Source organism: Colius striatus, chromosome 17 (genome assembly GCF_028858725.1).
Source record: "Colius striatus isolate bColStr4 chromosome 17, bColStr4.1.hap1, whole genome shotgun sequence".
Classification (NCBI taxonomy): domain Eukaryota; kingdom Metazoa; phylum Chordata; class Aves; order Coliiformes; family Coliidae; genus Colius; species Colius striatus.
Window position 1 is genome coordinate 10,517,836 of NC_084775.1, and position 19,792 is coordinate 10,537,627.

General features: G+C 39.7%; 1 protein-coding gene across 15 annotated transcripts in view; it reads right to left on the reverse strand.

Annotated features, from left to right (window-relative positions):
- Positions 1-298: 298 nt before the first annotated feature.
- Positions 299-19,792, reverse strand: part of EP400 (E1A binding protein p400) — a 47,538-nt gene continuing 28,044 nt past the window's right edge. For 5 of the 15 annotated variants that reach the window (XM_062009515.1, XM_062009521.1, XM_062009519.1 and 2 more), the window contains 29 exons: positions 19,166-19,257; positions 18,170-18,468; positions 17,688-17,890; positions 17,424-17,593; positions 17,027-17,223; positions 16,398-16,509; positions 15,575-15,718; positions 15,182-15,340; positions 14,931-15,014; positions 14,217-14,348; positions 14,055-14,099; positions 13,801-13,954; positions 13,134-13,375; positions 12,421-12,594; positions 12,127-12,174; positions 10,973-11,109; positions 10,355-10,411; positions 10,156-10,234; positions 9,411-9,605; positions 8,379-8,424; positions 8,179-8,288; positions 7,347-7,551; positions 6,696-6,859; positions 6,134-6,340; positions 5,625-5,820; positions 4,914-5,044; positions 4,130-4,297; positions 3,392-3,469; positions 299-1,537 (listed from right to left, as the gene is read on the reverse strand). In XM_062009515.1, the coding sequence (XP_061865499.1) occupies positions 1,265-1,537; positions 3,392-3,469; positions 4,130-4,297; positions 4,914-5,044; positions 5,625-5,820; positions 6,134-6,340; positions 6,696-6,859; positions 7,347-7,551; positions 8,179-8,288; positions 8,379-8,424; positions 9,411-9,605; positions 10,156-10,234; positions 10,355-10,411; positions 10,973-11,109; positions 12,127-12,174; positions 12,421-12,594; positions 13,134-13,375; positions 13,801-13,954; positions 14,055-14,099; positions 14,217-14,348; positions 14,931-15,014; positions 15,182-15,340; positions 15,575-15,718; positions 16,398-16,509; positions 17,027-17,223; positions 17,424-17,593; positions 17,688-17,890; positions 18,170-18,468; positions 19,166-19,257 (4,301 nt within the window). In that variant the 3' untranslated portion in view covers positions 299-1,264. Of the gene's footprint in view, positions 1,538-3,391; positions 3,470-4,129; positions 4,298-4,913; positions 5,045-5,624; positions 5,821-6,133; positions 6,341-6,695; positions 6,860-7,346; positions 7,552-8,178; positions 8,289-8,378; positions 8,425-9,410; positions 9,635-10,155; positions 10,235-10,354; positions 10,412-10,972; positions 11,110-12,126; positions 12,175-12,420; positions 12,595-13,133; positions 13,376-13,800; positions 13,955-14,054; positions 14,100-14,216; positions 14,349-14,930; positions 15,015-15,181; positions 15,341-15,574; positions 15,719-16,397; positions 16,510-17,026; positions 17,224-17,423; positions 17,594-17,687; positions 17,891-18,169; positions 18,469-19,165; positions 19,258-19,792 lie in introns of those variants that run through there. The other 10 variants (XM_062009525.1, XM_062009524.1, XM_062009520.1 and 7 more) reach the window with 8 other exon arrangements.

The following is a 19,792-nucleotide window of genomic DNA, read 5'->3' on the forward strand; positions in this document are numbered from 1 at the left end:
AACAGTCTGTTTTTTTTACTTTAGACAAGAAAAGTAAAGACAACTCCCATAGTTCTAGGCAGCTTTTTGCTTGTGGTGGTTTGGGGTTTCTTTCCCATAACAATAAGGCAAACTGATTTGGAGGAAGAGGCCACGCTCTATTCACATCCAAAATTCCCACCTGAAGATACATTCATCATTAGCTTTAGTAAAAGAATAGTACAAAAGTTAGATCTTATTCTTTACACAGTTGAAGAATTAAGTCTTAGATTTCATTTCACTAAGTCTCCCCTTCCCCAGCCCCCCACCCCCACCCCCCCGAGCTGAAAGCTGAGTAGAAAGTACTGGACATTTAAACATGTTGCAAGAGCAGAATGAAACTGAGAGATTTCATTTTATCCGTTGGGAGATTTTCCTTGATGGAAGTCCCATGAGAAACAGCTATGGAGGATGTGTTTAGCTGGATCCACATCTAACACTTCTTTTACCAAAAAAAAAAAAATGGGCTACAGGTTAATACACATCTACTATCAGTACAGCATTGACTCAGTTCATGCCTAAAATATCCACTATCTTCAAGTGAACTATGAGAATGAGCGCACAGGTTGGGTGACTCAGGAAACTGTACACAAAACTACTAACAAACATTTTAAAAGACTTACAAAAATGCAGAATGAAACCTTTCTCTTTTTTTTTTTTGTTTTTCCCTTTTTAATTACATATACTTACAGGTTTTCACATTTATTGGCTAAACTTTGCAGGGAGCACTTCTAACACGTCATATCTTCCAGAGGTGTTTACCTCAAGTGAGAGCAACACGCAGCTGTTACACAGACGGAAAACATTTTGCTCTGTCAGCCACACTTGGTTCTTCAAATGGCTTCACCGTGGGTATTGAGCACACATCCGAACTACAGGCAAAGAACTGCACCTTCCCGGGGGCAGTTTGTGCTACACTAACATAGATGAATGTTACTGACATTGATGGGGTATCAGCACTGTGGTTTTGTGAAGCTGGGCAGAATTTAAACGTAGTAACATTTTGTTTTGAATGAGCACAGAGAACACTGGCTGAATGCATCTCCTACAGATTCTGAGTGCTAAACAGTTGCTAATACACTGAGGTTATGTGAGAGTTTCCACGTTTAAATGTTCATCAGCAAAAGTCCTGCTAGCAGAAAAACAGAGGTGGTTTGCCTTCATCTGGATGTTTGGAGTAGAGTCTCACTGGGCTTAGCAAACACGAAACGCTGCGTTTCCCTGTTATTGCATTGGAATCGTTGGTTCAGCTTGGTTTAGTAGGTGCCTTTAATCTGACGGTCGGCGTCCTCATTTGTACTTTTGCTTGCTGATTCTGGGCTTCAGGTGTTGCTGGTGCCTGGGCTGGATTCTGTACACCTGGAGCCTGAATCTGAGGAGATGCTGTTGTCACAACTTGCTGTTGGATCAGTTTCTGCTGGACGACCTGAGCAGTAGCAGTCGTTGCAGGGATCACCTGAACCTGCTGTTGACCTGCTGTCGTCTGAGAGAGTGTCACAGTTTGGGGTTGAGCTTGTACCTAGAAATGAGGATGACAAGGCAATTACAAAGAAGTAGTTTTGCATTAAAGTGAACACTTCTTACACTTACTCTACATAAGCTGGCTTATATAGGCCTTTGTTCTCTTGACTGACAAGCATCCTGAACAAAGCAGGAAGGTTGGGAGGCATCATGGGAACATAAGCTCTGTGGCTTCACTGAGAAATACCCTTCTGTTACGTTTTCTAGAGCCTTACAAATCAGAACTAAGATCCAAGATACCTGTACCTCAGATCTCTGCAGTGCAAATCTGAGGACATTCCCCCAGATCACAGAATCATAAGGGTTGGAAGGGACCACAAAAGATCCCTCAAAAGATCTAGTCAAACTCCTTCACAGCAGATAGAAGGTACAGAAACCCCACTGGATAAACAGGAAATTTCCTGTACTACTGAAGAAGTGAAGAAACAGTGAACACAACAGAGGAACAGACAGAGAAGCAAAGAGGTTTAAACACCAACTCTACACCTACATTGTGACAATATATACAGACACTGAGGCTTCCTACCAGTCTCTGACATTACACTTTCAGATCACAGCTGCCAGTCTCTATTGCCAATTTAGGGCAGAATTGTTTGAACTCCATCCAGAAGTCTAATTTTCATAGCTCTACCCACAGCAAGGGAAAAAAAAATGTAACATCTCGTTGTTCAGAGGTCAAGGTAACGGAAAGTGAACAGCTTCAGCTGCCTCTGTCAGACACATGAAGCTGCAAGGGCTTCTCCAGGGGAAAGTTAACTCATGATCTAAGAAGTATCCACTGGGAAGCACTAGAAGTGCAAGTGAAAAGAATGCCACAGACACATCTTAACCACAGTTTTAGAAGTACTTAGCGTGGCCTAATCCTACTGCCACTGATGGCACTGGTGTGTGTGTGAGGACAGTCTCTTTAGCATGGCCTTCAACAGGCCCAGAGTTATGCCACCATCAATGACTTCAAAATCTGACTTTTCACATCCCTTGAGAAATCATCTCGGAGCTCTTACTGACTACAGAGGACAACTCTACTTCTTTAGACTGATGAGGTTTCTACTCCCTGCTGTCTACCTTGCCCTTGAAGCATTCACATCCCAGGTGGTTATCAATCAGCTTGCACCAGTTCATCATCCTTTTAAGATAAGCAGTCAGATTTTATTCCCCTCTAAAACACCACCCTATAAACTGTGACAGATTACGAGCCAATTGGCTCACATTTTTGCACACCAAAGGCAATAATTTCATCCACTATCCGAAGTTACATCACTGCTGCCAATCAACAGCATAGCTTATGCCTGTTGCTAATGGTTGGAATGACATTGCTCTAAATACCGTTAAATAAACTGCCTGGTCATGAGGAGAGGGGAAACCAAACTCTTTGACCTTCTCCTGCCCTAGTCCTGTCTGTTATTATGCCACATTTAGAAGAGACAACCACATCATTCTGACTCTTACAAAGCACTTGCCACAGCTTTATGAAGTGGAACAAAACAACTTGTAAGCCTCAATTTGTCCTTATTTTTGTAGAATGAACTCAGCAGGTGCTCATTAGTTCAATTACTTGTTGTCTTGACAATATATCACAAGAAACACTTGTTTTAAAATTCTTTCAGCTCTAGAAAATATTCTTTTAATCTCTTTCTCAGCTTATCTACAGTGATGAACAAACATTGCTCCATCTACCAGAGTTTTGGACCAGAGAACACACAGCAGCAGCCTCGATATTCACATCATTGACTTTTACAGAGGGGCACTTGCTCTATCTTTCAAAAATGCTGCCTGTGCCAATAAGGTAAAAATAAACATATTCCAAATGAATGAGCTTTCTGTAGGATCATTTTACAAGCACAAAACCTACCTGTTGGGAAACTGAAACCATCTGTTGAATGTTGGCAACAGTGGCCTGTTGCTGGACCACTTGTGGAAGTTTTGCAACCTGTGGGGACACAAAATAAAGATTTTGTCAAAATAAAGAATTGTTACTAGCAGAAAAACACCATACTTATCAAAACTGCTGCCAGGGGAAAAGCTTTCCAAAGCCCTGCTCGTGGCACGTTGCAACTTGGCATTCTTAGTGATACTGAACTTCTGTAAATCAGATTTAGATCAGTGTATTGAGAGAGGAAAATCTTAACTGCAATATAATCATTTCCTCCTAACTATGAAAACAATTGAAGGAAGCACAGAAGCTCTAATGGGATAGACATTATCTCAGATACACTTCTTTTTTCCTTAGACTGATGCAGTTATGCAGAAAAGAGAACTGAACTGTCACTCTTAGCTGTCAGACATGAGGCTGGGAGGCAGCACCAGAAATCATAAGAACTCTGGCTGAATTTTCCTTAGTAAACAGCATGGAATCCTTTGGTCAATAGAACGGAGTGACTATTTCAAAAAGGAAAGGTGAACTTAAAGCTCAGATAGTTCCTCTGACCAGCTATAAGGCCACATACTCAGCACCAATGAATTTTATTATGAAGTCACCTTAAACAAACGTGTGACTAGAATGAATGAGTGGGTGCTAAAATGCTACGTTGCCTGTCATCTTTATGACTCTCCAGTCACAGTGGAGTTTAAAGGTGTAAACCTGTGTTACCTGTACCTGAATCTGGGCCTGCACTTGCTGGGTTCCACCTGGTTTCTGGGTTTGGGAAATTGGAGTTGTTAAGAACTGTGTTTTAATGGCAGGCTGTGTAGTGTAAGTTACTTTTTGCTGCTGTGAAGTCTGCTGTTGGGCTTGGACTGTAACCTGTTGAGCATTTATCTGCAGAAGAGAAAAAAAGGCATCCATGACTATAAAATGTATGTGTATTGTAAAGAATAGGTATGTAGCTGAGAAGATTCATTACATTTAATTATTGAGATGAAATGCTCTCATGGTAAGTAACAGCAACATGAGCACTACTTGAAAGCTTTCATGGCCTTACACAAATAATGCATCACTTGAAGCAGAGAAGCTTTTCTCTTACATGTGCACACTTCATATAATAATGCACTTCCAAAGAACCACACTGGTGGCTGATAGCAAAGCCCACGTGAACATGGCATTGCAGGAAAAAGAGTGTATTTTGCACAAACTGTAAAGAGTGAAAACCTTTGGGACTTTTTCCCCTTTGGTGATATTAAAAGTGACTAAGTAGAATCTTTGCCTTTGTTACTTTAAAGAGAAAGCCCAGCTTGGGGCATAAGAAATCACATCAAACAGCTACCTTACTGAAAAAAAATTATTAAGCACCTGACATGGCACATGAGAAACCATTCTCTCTAAATAACCAGAGAGTCACCCTTAGAAACACTGACTGACTCTCCAGAAGTATCCTCGTAATTCAGAGCTGCAGCTTTACACCCCGTAACTCAATGGGAGAGCTCACACCAAGTACCTTTTGCTGCACAGTTGCTTGCCCCTGTGCAACTTGAGGCTGGATAGCTTTCTGTTGCTGTGCTGCTTGATGATGCTTGAGTTTCAGAAGCTGCTGGACGTGCAGTGGCTGTGCAACCACCGTCTGGCCTCCTGAAAATTACAAAAATAACCAGAACTGTAAAAGTCTTCATTTTATTGCTTTGTCCCAGTAATCACAGCTTGCAAACACAGATTGTGCTCTTTATAGACTTACACATCTGCATAGCTTTGAGCACCAATAACCCACTGATTTTAATAGGAATAAGACATATGATTTTTGACAGTGGAGAAAAAAAAGACACTGGTATTTAAGGGCATGATTAAGCTAAGTTTGTGTTCTAACAATAATCTTTGTACAGGAGAAAAGACAAGTTTTCATTTTTGCATTTAAAAAATACCCCATGAAATTACTATGTCTTCATTTTAAACCATACCCTGCTCACCTACTCTCATGCACAGGTTTAAAAAAACCCCAACAAACCGATCACATCTGGCTAAAGAATCATGCTAACCTCCAGATTAAATGGAAAAAGTGGCATTCCTTTATCTCATTTTCAAAACAAATAGGAATGCAACCTCTAACGCCTTATTTTTCAAACAAGTGTCCCCCATGGAAGACATTACTCCACCTCTATCTTTAACTAAGTGGGATTTAAAATGCTATCATGTTTTAGCAAGTCTGTCGATATACCTGCTGCCTTCTGTGGCTGCCCAATGGCAACACTAATGCCTGCAACAGTAACAGGGAGCGTAGTGACTCCTGCAGATGACACAACGGCAGCTGGAACAGACACCACAGGAGGCTTTGCCAAAGCAACTTGTGCTGCTTGCGGAGTTTGGGCCTGGATCTGTCCTTGTGCTTGAAGCTGGGAAGCAGGAACACGAGTCTAAGCAGTAAGGAATCAAGATTATTATAATGGCACAAGAAGTATTTGCCACATATATTGTATTATATACAACAGCTCATTATAAAGTGTCAATTGTAAATGTTTCTCCATATAACTGCCCCTTTACAGTAATACAGTTCAGATGGTATCAGTGGGTAGAAGTGCAACTTGAAGTTATTTATGTTACAGCTGTATCTTCTGTACTAAGGAAAGCAAAAGACACTTGTGCTCGTGAATGACCAGTATCCAGTTCATTTAAATCAAAGTGAATAAAGTGTTTAAGACTGTTTTAGCAAAGTCAAAGATAACTTACAAGACGAGCAACTTGAAGGTTTGTTACAGCAGCACCTGTGAGAACTGCACCAGGACGAGGTGCTGTAACAGCAGTGAGCTGCTGAGTTTGCTGCTGCTGTTGCACTTGCACTTGTGCCGTTTGCTGTTGGGCCCCTTGCTGTGTCTGCTGCGCTGCCTGCTGCTGGGGAAGCTGTAGTTTCTGTTTCTGCAACTTGATCAGTTGCTCCTGCAAGAAACAAACACTTTCATCATTTCCAGTCCAAACCAGGGATGAATCTGGAGCTTTAAAGGAGAAACATTCTAAGCCAGACTTTAGTTAAGATCAAAGAGCTAACAATGTGACTCCTTTAGGCAACAGGTTGCCAGTGGGTAACAGTAAGTGCTTTACCCCCTACTGTGATGGCAGTACTATTTGGAATAGCTACCAGACTCACTGCCTTCCCAAAATTTTAGTAGGATCATATTTAATAAGCAGCTGAATTTCACTAGCCCAAGAAAAGGGGACACAACACACACTGCTAACGATGATTACAAGAACAAGGAGAGTAATGTGCCACATTACTTCAGAAGCATTTCCTCACCTGGGACAATTTCCCTACGGTTTTAATTTGAGCTGGAGACTGGGCTTGTGCCTGAGCCTGAATCTGCGGAACCTGCACCTGAGCAGCCTGTTGCTGCTGTTGCCTCAGAAGCTGGAAGTGAGCAGGGGTGATGGTTTTGCCAGACAGCTGGACTGTTGGTGTAGCTGTGAATAAACAAAAAACAAAATGCTCTGAAGAAAGATTTTCAACACTCGGTTTAATTCACTGACTTCACCTGAAGAGCCAAGCCGTTAAATTCATATTTTTTCTGCTCCAGCAGTTTGGGGACTAACAACAAATAACAACACATCAGCATAAAAGCAGAGTAAATAATAAAATATATGCTCCTTTCCTTACAACAGTTTTTAGCTGAGAACATCAATTCTGATATTTTACTGCTGGGCTATTAATAATGTTTTATTTGTAACACCTACAGGCTAAGCAGCTCTCTACTGCAACACTTCATCCAGAAATACTGGAGAAACATGTAATCTGGGCACCAACAATAAAGCAAGTTAAAAACCACAGCACTGTTTAATTGTGCCACCAACAAATCCAGACTTTCAACACTGTGATCAAGCAACCTACGGAAATTCTGGGGCCCTTTGTGTACCCTCAGAGAAAAAACAACCCTAACCACACAATTATTACCTGGTGTAACTTGAGTCACCAAAGATCTTGTCTGGGTCTGCACAGGTGTTAAGTTTGTAGTTACTACTGCTGATGCTGTCACTGATGTGACTGCACGAACTCCCTGGGTAGATGCTATGGTCACCAGCTCTGTGGAAGCAGTAGGCGCTGCCGCAGCTCGCTGCTGGGTATGAACCACTTGTGCAGTCGCAGTGCCGCCCGAAGTCTGAAAAGTTACAGAGGCATTAGTTCTGTCTCTTTATATCCCATATAAAGCTATGGAACCTTCTGGACATGGAATCCACAGTTTCAGAAATAAACATTAAAAATGCAAAAGCACTGGAAAAGCAAAGAAGGTCCAAACCTGTCTAACACAGTGATCCGTTTGAGTGGGTCTCATGATCAGCATCTGGTTAAATCTTTGACAAACAGGCTGATCACCAAACCCTTAGCTGGGTTACAGGCATTTGATTTTATTGCCTTCCAATTTTTTGCTTTATCTTCCATAGTCTTAAACCATTAAAATAATAATAAAAATCATGATTAACAAAGCAAAAAAGAGTTACAGGTTGGAAATTGCAATGACAATATATTTCCTATGATAGCACTTATCTACAAACTATTTTTAACAGTAGTACCTATTCAGCACTTCTTTTCTGCTACACTGTTCTAGTGTTCTGGTATTTTGGTAAGGGAGAGGGGTTTGACACAGGATCACAAGATGCACATGAAACATACGAGAAGCAGGGCTTTTGATAAAGTGGAGAGCTAAAGAAGAAAACAGATACACTGATACACAGTATACACATGCAGCCAAGATCAATCCAGCAACATAGTGATGCCATCTACTCACAGTCAAGGTTCCAGGTATAACAGGTGAGGCCAAACGTTTATTGATGGGCTGAAAGGTAGCAGCAGGGACTCCAGCAACAGTATTCACTATGACATTTCCACTCACTGTAGCTGAAAGCAAGCCAGGATTAAATGTCAGGTTCTAACAATGCAAATCTCCTGTCCTACCATCTCTAGCGCCCAATTATAAAGTCTTCTTACCAGTCTGTATACTCGTCCCCGTAACTGCTGTTTTGATTGTGCCCGCCTATTTAGAAGACAATTGAGGCAACAGTTCAGAAAAACAATAAAAGAAAACTGAATAAAGCTCCTACTACAGCTAAGACAATGCTGTATTCCAGAAGAAAAATGCAATAAAATGCACAGATGCTCTGTAGTTATTCATTCATTATACATCTCACCAACTGATGTATATATCAGGGTTCTGCCACACTAACAACCAACTGGAGCCAGTCAATGTTTGGTAAATACTGGCTATCTGACTTCCTTGTTAGCAGAAGAAGGGGACAATCTCTTACTCTGCCATATCACAACCAACCACTCATATGTGAACATCACTGAACAATATTTATGGCTCAGAACCCATCCTCTGTCTCTTTCCATGAAAGTTTTAGTATTTCCTGTCCTTCGACAATCAAAAAAAAAAAAATCATCACTGCCTTCACACCGTTAGTATGCAAACTGGACTGGCTCTAAAAACAAAAGCCTCACACCTGTCATCAGATTCATTGAAACACACTCTAGATTTAAGGTAACTTTGCACAAATTTGCAATAAAAGAACCATGGTAGGTCTTGTAGGATGCAACTTTCCATTTGCCTTGCAAAGGTTAAACAAGCTTTTGTTTTTAAGCTACTTTAATGGAGTACCTCTTACAACCACACTCTCTTTATTCTTCAAGTTCTCTATATAAACGCTGTTTACTGACTGTGTTTGCTCTGACTTGATGAAATTAAATTAAAACCTGCACTGAAAAGGGTAAAACAAATCTTTGCCAAGGATATGGTGTTTTTCCACCTCAGAATGCCAAGAACTATTGCTATAATGGTACAAACACTGTCTTAATAAATGAGCAAAACAGAAGATAACCAGGACATTCAGGAAGAGAAGTAACTTTTAACTCACTATACTAACCTAAAATTCCACTTCCCAGAGAAAACAAACCACACAAATACAGTACACACAGAAGAACTAAAGTTGCTACACCAGAGGCACCAAGCCCTCCCTTTCTTACCAATACTGCTGTGTTGGCCACAGTAGTTACTGCAGTCTGCACTACTGCCTGCGGCTGCTGAACTACCTGTGCCTGCGGCTGCGGCTGGGCCTGCGCCTGCTGCACGGCGGGTTGCTGCGCCTGCTGCTGCCCAGCTTGCTGCTGCTGTGCCTGCGGCCCCGTCTGCTGCTGGGCCCTCTGCTGCTCAGCCAAAGCCTAGGGAATCAAAGGGTGAGCTCCACAAGCTTCCAAACAGTGCATGCAACAATCAGGATGTGGGTTTGTAACAAGCAGAACAACAAAGGAACCCCCCCTTTCAACCTAAGCATGTGTTACATATGTGTGCGCAGAGACAGCACCCAGCCTGTCTTCACTCCAACTCCTGACTAGTTTCAAACTGCAAGCTGTATGCAGGGCCATATGGCTTAGAGCACACCACAAGCCATTTACCCATCAACAAGTATCTCTTTCTGAGTATGGTAAGGGAAGGGGCTACAGAATGGTCAAGAATAAAACAAGATTTCTACATGTTTTTAATAGACTTTCCAAAAGCATGTCTCTCAATTGCAAGTGTGACACACACGCCCATGGAAAAGTCCCACTTTGGGCCTTGCATATCTAAACTCTAGCACATGGACAATTTGCAGCTGCTCATAAGGTCTACCATAGTGCTAAGCTTCTCCCAGGAGGGAACTTCTCACACTTCCTTTGTTGTATAATTGTTTAATTACTGCAGTCATACATCCAGCTGAGATGGAAACCATACCTTTTTCTCTTTTGCAATACGTTCTGCTCGGAGAGATGCAACTTGTATTGGAGGAAGTGGTTTATCATAGTTGATTCCACTAGAAATGGTAATAAGACAAAGCACACAATCAGGAAAATAAATAACTGAAAGTTAAAAATACAGGGGAAAAAAGCACTTTTGTGCAATTCATAACTCCTTTAAGACAGAGAGAGCCCACCTTTCTGCAAGCACTGACGCATGCTTTGGATTCTTCTGGAAAGGATTCATGCCAAGTCTGAAATTGAGCAAAATTGTATTACCGGAGACATAAAAAAATCATATTTTAAATCATATTTAATTTCCCACATTTTAGCAGATTATACTAAAGTTTTGGTGAAGTTTTCATGATATTCCCACCAGTACTGGAGCTTGCATACAGACAGACATTTTAAGGAAGAGAGTAAACATTAAATGAATACAGAAAAAGCTACTGTAGGAATATACCTAGAAAATCAGGTACTGCTAAATAACAGAGACATCAAAATGTTTACAATTCAAACAAATGAAAAGTGTAGTTTATAAAGTAAATTTTAAAAAGTAAACAACTGGTGCTCTTCTGTTCTTAATCACACAAACCAAACACATGCAGCGACTAAAAGCAAACCCAAACACATGAAAGATGACGGTGTTCCAATAACATAAGGCCAGGACAGACGGAAAGAGATCAAAACCAGAGAAACAAAGCAGCAGTTTGAAACACAGTGTAAAATAACTCTCAGCTGCTAGAGCACTTCAGAACACAGTTTCCAGGTGACCTGTGGTGACAAGGAGATCAAATGATCCCATCTGAACTTACAGAGGTTTGATAAGTGGACTTCTTTTCCCTGCAATCATTTTCATCATCTCAAAATGGTTAGTATAAAGTTGTGTGTGGGTTGCACCCTCATCTTGAGCATAGATCTGATTGGTACGGAGCGGGCGACTGTTTTTAGTCTAAAAAACGAAAACAAAGCAGCTTTTAATTGCAGGCACAGCCACGGGGCATTTTGTCTACGTATAAACACATGGTGCGCTTGTAGATTATTTAAAAGATACTCCAACATATCTATCACAGACTGGTTTCTGCCTCGTGTCACTGATAACTTACTGTTACAGAAAACTCTACAGGAAATATATAAAGAAAGAGCAAAATAAGGAGCAGTTCTCACGGTCACACTGGCATCAGCACTTGGGGACATACAAAATGGCAAACTCCAATTTGAGAAAGAATCTCTGTTTTAGTTTAGATTTTGCAAGTTTAATTCAGTATCCCAAACCAAGAGCCCATTAGTTTACAGTTATGCATAGTGCACATACGTTATAATCAAACCATCACTGCACTGCTCTCCCAACAAAGCTAGGTTAACATCCAGCACACCATGCCACTCTAACATTTGGCTTCTCCTAAGTAGAAACTGCCAGTCAGGGACAAACCTGCTCATTAGTCAGAGAATGGGACTACAGTCGGAGTTCCAGATTCTCTGCTCAGTTCTGTCACTAAATTGCTGTATGGTTTGGAAGACGTTGTTTATAATCATGGAGCTGATTTTTGTTTCAGTGGCATACTATCCTCCTCAATTACTACAAGGTGCTTCAAGCATTAAATTCACTATATATTTGTAATCCACTTAGACTCTAGCATGAAGTACATTCTTACAGATATTAAATACCATCATAATAACCAGGATAAGTTATGTGGTGTTTGTTATGTGGAAAAATAGCCACTACAGTTTAAGTGAAATCACAAACTCCTTGCATGACTTAAAATTTATCTATCAAATCCAAAAGTTGAAGTCTGGTGTCAATCCACTGCATCAACAAAGAAAGGAAAAATAAACTTAGTCTTTTAATTGACGTTTCAGAACTCAAGTTAACACTCAACATGGATCTCACATGAATTATCTGCCCACCTCCATTGCTGCTAAATACCACAGTGTCTAGATTTGATTTTGAAAGAATACCAATGCACACCTTATAAATACTTTTTGTCTTCTTTTTAGGATTAGCTTCGTACATTAGCTGTAAAATAAGAAGGAAAGTTAGATGATCTTTTGTGGAAGATTTTGTTCAGGTGCTTTTTCTTTTCAAAGAAATCACATAAAATAAGTGGAAATCCTGATGAGGATAATTTAAAAAAAAATCTTTTAAAAGTTATTTATTTACACTGTTGAAACATTTAACAAAAAGCAAGTGCTTATGGAGATAAGGAAAAAAAACTCTACAAACTGAAGGTACAAAAAGACGCATCATTTGACATAAACTCACCTTTCCTTCCTCCCTCGGGATAATGACATTCTCGTATCTGTTTCGGCATTGTTTTGGTGAGCGATAGACTCTGCTGCATGAGTTAACAACATCACTAACAAGGTCCCAATTGGGAGTGTGTGCTGGCGATAGGATAGCAAGATTTAAGGGAAGCTCCAGCAGCTGCTTCACTGCCTACAATAGATAAAGGTACAAAAGCTTCAGGTGACAAATCATTCCAATCTTCCAAACCTATCCTTATCTGCATATGTCCACACACCATTACTACAGTGACGAGCTTAGCGCTCAGGCTCACCTACACTCCCAGAGAATAAATAAGCACAAAACGTTACTACGCAGACTGATGTGCAAGGAAACACTTGGAGATTGGTGTAAGAGAACAGAGAGCTGCCATTCCAGTGCTGCTCTCTTCTCAGAGGTGGGAGAACATGAGCTGCATTCTCCACTGTCAGGTCAACACAAGTAAATCTGGAACATAACAGTAAGTGGTCTCTACAACAAAAACAGGACCTAATCACACATTTTGTAGTTTAACCTTTAAAGGAACACAAACGGTAGGCAATCTGTTTTGAGTTATGTCAGCAAAATGCCAAGTTAGCCATTAAGAATGAGAAATAACCTTGAGAAGATAAAATGCAGAAAAGAGCCATTTCTAAAACCAGAAGCAAAAATCCAATCAATAATCACGGCAGAAAGTGCAGGTATCATCTGACCTGTAGAAGCGCCCAGTCTTCACTGATCAACCACTCTGGATTATCCTGTCCAGCCTCAGCAGCTGGTTTGACAAGAGTCGGCAAAGGCTTTGCAAACTGTGTTTGCTGTTTCAACAAGATGTTTTTCTTTTGCTCTTTGCCCTCTCGGCGCATTTTCAACATTCCTGGAGTTGCTCGATCAAAAAGTGAACGAGGAGGAATAACTGTCTCTCCATGACGTTGCTTTTTCTTCCTACCTGCAGCTAAGACAAAAAAAGAACCCAATACTCTTGGCAAATAGTTCTTATCATTCTTCAATTCCTCTGCTACTTAAGGAGACATAAAATTCTCTTACGTGTCCAGAGCATTCCCTAACAGCCCTTCAAACATAATATCAGTAACTAAACAGAGGCTGGTATAGACTAAGATAGGCCTTGGCCTAACCCACTAAGTAAAATGCCCATTTTCTGAAATTGTCCTTTTAAAAACACCCACATGTCTAAATAGAAAGACACACTGGAAGACCTGGGGCTTCCAGTGACTATTACTTCAAGATACAAGAACTTCCATCTCTTCAAACCTGAGAATTTGATCTTTACTGAACTACACATGTAGAAGGTATGAAAAATCCCCTGATTTTACTAACTTTCAGCAAGAAATCTGAGCACAGTTTTGAAGAAACACTTACCAGATGGATCTGTTTTATGTCGTTTACGTTCCTTCCTGACATATACTGGAGGCAGCTTCGACTCAGGAATAGGAGTGGTGTCATACATCAGGCACATAACAGAATCTATGTAGATATCATTGTCATCCTGAGGTGGAGTGGGAGGAGTCCAAAGCTGCACAGAGCAAAATGTGTAAGGTACTGTAATACTAGCTCCCCACTGATCTTTAAAGTAAAAAGCCTGTTTAGGCTGCCTGGTGTTACATTTAACTTACTGGCATTATTTCAGTTTGCCCATCTGGACCTTCATAGATATATTCCTACAGAGGAAAAAAGAGAATTCAAATGATTCAACTGAACCTTGAAGGGAAAAGGTTTTCTCAGCGTAACTATTAAGAAACACACCACTAAGAAAAACAAGACTAATCAGGACTTACTTTGTTGTATGCATCCTCCCGAGTGTAGGTTAGAAGTTCCTCTTCATCCTCCCAAAGCAATTTTTGCTCTTTTTCCTTTAACTCCCTCATATGCTGGATTTCCCATGCTTTCTTTGCAGTTCTCAAAGCCATCTAGATGAAAGCCAGGCTCATTATAAACTTTATGCAGTAAGAGATACTGGATTAAAAGTTACCAATTTGTATTTTTATGGACAAACTCCTTGAACTTTGACATTTACGGGCACAGAACCCTTGTATCATTTTCTTAGCAGATACTTTCCCAATCATTTAGAACACCTTTTTTTTTTTTCCTCTTTTTGAGGGTCTTTAAACCCTCAAAATAAACTCAGAATTTCAGTTAAACAAGACATGCAGAACACAGCTCCTCTACTCAATAAAGCAGGCTCACAGAAATTAATGACATTTTTCCCCCCTGTTGTCAAGTGAGTACAACAAATATTTGCTGAACAATGTAATTCCCATTTAATAACATAAATTAATAACTGACACTTGCTTAAAGCAAGAGAATCCCAAACCAATAAGCTCTCTGTAAGGCATTACCAGTGTACATCAAGTATAGCAAGAGAAGATCACAGAAGTGTCTACACTATGGTCCACATTATTGGAGAAGCTTCCACTTCCCACTGAAAAATATAACCCTGCTTGTACATACTGTGACAGAAGAACATGGAAAAGCAAAATTTGTTGTTTTACCTCATTCAACCGTGGCTCATTCTCATCAACTGAAACGTGGAAGAGCTCTAAATAATTCAAAGCATACTTCTCAATTGGAGTCAGCTGAAGTGAACGGATCAATGACAAAAAAGAGTTAGTAATGAAGATAGTAAAAGAAATGTTAACTGAAAGAGAGTGTATTAAAGCTCTCCTTAAAATTCATCTCTCTCTCTGATGGCTTAATATCTTAAGTCAGCAGGAGATCTTTTTAACCAAGTAAACTCTGGTACCTGATCCACAACAGCAACTAACTCCTGTAGCTGTGAGGGCTCTTCGTTGTACTTTGTCTCGCAGATCTCTGAGATTAAAGGTTCAATGCTTGACTCAGATCCTATCTCTTGTATGCGTTCAAGGCACTCCTCATCCTCGTGCTCAATACTGTTGAGGGCCTTTCAGAAAGACACATTTGAAAAATAATGAAGATTTCAAAAAAATGGAAAGGAAAGCCGTAAGAAGTTCACTGAAATCAAGGACAAATTTCTGGAGTAAAGTCTCTGCTGAGGCAAGAGAAGCAGTCACTAGAGAGTACACAATTCAACTGTTTCAGAATTTATTTAGATTAAAAAAGGCAGCTGTTTAACACTGATGCTGCACAGTTGTATTTTTAACATGTTAATAATTACCTCTATGAATGGTCTTGCAACTTTAGGTGAAATATTTTCTGCTGGAGATGGCTCTTGAGAAAGTACTACAAATTCTTCTGCTTTCACTCTAAATCCAGAATCCTCCATAGGAGAATGAACCTCAAACAATTCCTGAATTGTTTGCTTGATAAGACAAAAAAAACAAAAGGCATACAGCTTTCAGGGTCATTATGGTTTTTTATATAAGTTTGAATCAGCTCAGGTTCAAATCACTTTATAAACTATGGACTAAAATAAAAATAAGCCTTTATCTATTGTTTCTGGTAAACTGTCCGTTTTCTCTTCTGTAACCTTCTGTAGGACTACAGAGTAGAATAAAGTATTCACAGTATTCAGTTCATTCACAGCAAAGCCAGACATACGGAGACTCATCCTTTACACCATACTGGGAATGCCAGAAGGGGATGGACTAGCTTCACCAGGAAGCTGATCGAACTGCAGCAATTAAGAGCATATCTCACAAAATACCCAAATTTCACCATTTTAAAATTGTTAAAACCTTCATCCTTATAAGCTCTGTAGGATTTTGCAGCAGAGTGCAAGAAATCAGAACATGTTAAGTCACACAGGTGATGCCCGTGCATCAACTATACAAGTAACAGGACAAATGCAGATGGACAGTGTTTGAGAAAATGTGGCCCTAACATCTGGAATTCAAGCAATCATGAAATCTAATCCACTTGCCTATCAATTCTAGCCCAAATAGATTTCTACTAATCTGTTATTAAACACTCACACAGATGCTTCAATTTATTAAAGACTGTATCACAGGTGTTTGGATGTATTTTGAACAGTAACTTACCTGTGTTAAAAAGGCCATTGAGTAGTCATTTCCCTGAGCAGCTACTTCTCTGATCAAGTCTTTTGTGCCGTTTTTCAAAAGCTTCTCTTCTACAGAATTACCACTGACAAGCCTAAAAAACAAAGAAAGGAAAAAGAAAACAATAGAAGTCTGAGAAGTCATCTCCAAAACAGCTTTCAGAAGTGAAACAACAGACAGTTTTTAGAGAGTAACACTGAACTCTTAAAATGACGTGGCTTGTGGGAGTACTTCTGGTACAGGTTTGTGGGAGTTTTTTTTAGTTCTGGTACATACTCTGAACAAAACACATATATATCAATCTCTGCTTTAAAGCTTCACCAATTAGTGTTTCTTAAAAAATCTTAAAACAAAAAAAGAAAAGAAACTCAATAAACATCTCACTTCAAAAACCCTCTGTAAGCTGACAGACAAAATCCCTGCAGGTATGATTCACTCATTACATTTAGCATTAAGAAACTCTTAGGATAACCTGGTGTCTTTTTTCATTGAAGTGGGATGAAATTTTCAGCACTGGTTCCACTTTATTTCAGATCATGCAGAGTGGCACTACCTGAATTAACCCTCCATTAAAGCATGTTAAAGAACAGTTGTTGGTCTGTAACCATCACCTGTATATATGGATATCTTTACATCTCCCAATTCTGTCACACCATTCCTGAGCTTTTGCATCCATCACTGGGTTTAGGTCATTGTCATAGAACACAACAGTGTCTGCCTCAACAAGATTGACTCCGGTGGAACGACTGTGAGAGGAGAGGATGGCACAGAAAATGCGCTTGTCTCTGTTGAATATCTTCATCAGCTCCTATATAAACAGAACAAAGGCAAGGAGTAAATAAACATACACCAAAATGAAACACCAAACCAAATTCACTATAGCCTAATAAATAAGAGACAAAAACAACTCAAATGTTTCAAAATGAGAAGAAACAAGGCAAGTTCCCTTCTCTGTGCCTGAGCAGCACATGTTGCTGTACCAGTGGACAAGTGTTAGGGCAAACTGACCTGCCGTTGTTCATGGTTAGCATATTCATCAATCCTCACAAAGGTGAGGAAATGGAAATTCAGGAACAATTCCAGTATGTCCAGCATCAGAATCATCTGTGACAAAATCAGCACACGGCGCCCTTCAGATTTCAACTTTTGAAGTAAGACAGCAAGAGCTTCTAATTTTCCTGTATTTCAAACAAGAAAACCAATAATGGGTTTATACAGAAATTCCACTCCCATGAAACAGGAAATTACTAAAATATTATGTCCATCCCTTACCTGAGTCATACTGCACCAGCCGGAGGTCAGGGAACTGTAGCAAGTGAGGAGTTGTAATCTGTTGCAACTGATGCAAGTGTGGAGCTGCCTGCTGCTTAAGTCTGTGCTTAAGGAGTTTCAATCTGTGACTATACAAAGGAGGAGGATTTGCTACATATAAAGATGGGGGAGCAGCAACTGCAGCTGGCAATACAAAGAGAGCCCTGTGGAAAAAAAAAAGAGAATATCAGTTTTAAAAGCTACATACAGAATGATCACCTGCAGCAAAAATTTTCAGCCCTCCATCCACATAATCTTGCACTATTACCAAACCACTTTGCTAAAGTGACTTATAAAGTGCTGCCTACCTTTAAAGTGTTAATATCCTCTGTCTCCCCTTATACTTAATTTTGCTAGCTTTGATAGCCTCTGTTAAGGTATTTGCACTGTGACTAGAAATAACTAAATGTGAGAAAGGCTTACAAATCAGAGTCCCACATTACCTGTTAACAACGTCCTTTAGAGATTCTTGTTGCTGAAACAAAGTCAGGATCATTTCTTGCAGCGGGTTACTTGGGCCTCCAGAGGCACTTGAAGAAAGGCAACAGTTCACAAAGCCAGCCCACCTCCAACTGTTGTCTTCACTGGAAGACAGTTGAGAGGGCTTTCTTTCACCAGTCAAAGAACAAGCACTCAGCAAGTCTCTGCCATACATTGGGGCCCGGGAACAACGGCGCTCATTGCCAGAAAATATTCTGTCCAGACGCTCCTTCAAAAGCCGGTTCTTTTCTTCATATGTTTCCTTTGCCAAGAAAAGTTTAAACAAAGAAAAACATTTGCTGCTCATCACAGTCTGTTAGGCATTTGAGTCTCCTCAGAATGAAGCTGTGAGGATCACAGTACTGTGCCCTTTACACCATGAACATCCTACACTCCACAATTACTTTGACAAATCACAAAAGGTGCACATTTGGGATAAAATTCAATTCACATCGAAAAGTAAATTCTACCTTAGTTTAGTATTTTCTTGCTTTTTTAAAAGTATATTTTCACAGTTTCGGAAGTAGAACAAAACTTATCATTTATATTCAAGACATTTCAATTAATACATTAATATCGATGTCAGTTCTCACACAGTTTAACACATACCTGATATTTCCCTATACTTTATAGGTTATTTATCTTTTCCAAAATACTTGTCAAGATTAGAAATGTATAAAAATTTGCCCATCTGCCTTTGTGTCCAAAACACACAGAAAATCTTATGATTCCTTTATTTATGGCTGCTTCTATACACTAGGATTTATTTTAAACTATGGATTAGAGATGAAAATGCATCAGATCTGTCCACCTTGGACACTGACAAAGTTGGGGTTTTTACCTACTCTGTAATCATCGAAGTTCTAATTAATTCCAGCTCTGTAAATCACAGCTTCCAACTACTACATGGAATTAGTACCAGTCCTGAAAAGTTGGGTTTCTATAAGAAAGTAAAGTACCTGTGACTGTCCATGTGTAAGTGCTGGTTTTAACGCTGCTCCCATGTCACCAGATGACAAACCAGTAACTGCAGTTCTACCTGGAATACAAACTGAGGATAAACCTTTTGTTTATATATTTATTCTTCTAAAGATTGGTTTCATTTATTATTTTCAATAAGTAGACATTTCATAGCTGTGACACATAACTGCAGCCAAATTTTCAGCCTAACTGTCCATTGGGTGTTGGAAATTTGTACTTTGTTACCACATCAGCTACCTGGCAGAGATTTGCACTGTTTCCAATCCAAGACAGATCAATGGACTTTTACTTTGCTTTATACAAAGCCCTGCTGCACTCATAGTTTATTCAAAATGTCATATGCAGTGCAATAGGTATTAACATGCAGAAGTTATACTTTAAATCAGGAAATGATTGTTCTAATTGATCTAAAATCATCTAAGATTTTTCAGAAAACACATGAATTCAGTATATCTACAAACTGATGAAGCTACATGATGGAAACTCAGAGGCTCATTCTTGTGAATTCAACTGCTAGCAGATATTTTCCCAGACACCTAACTAACCTGTAAAAACACTACACACAAGGAAACTAATTAAAACTATGTTAATACCCTTCATGTACT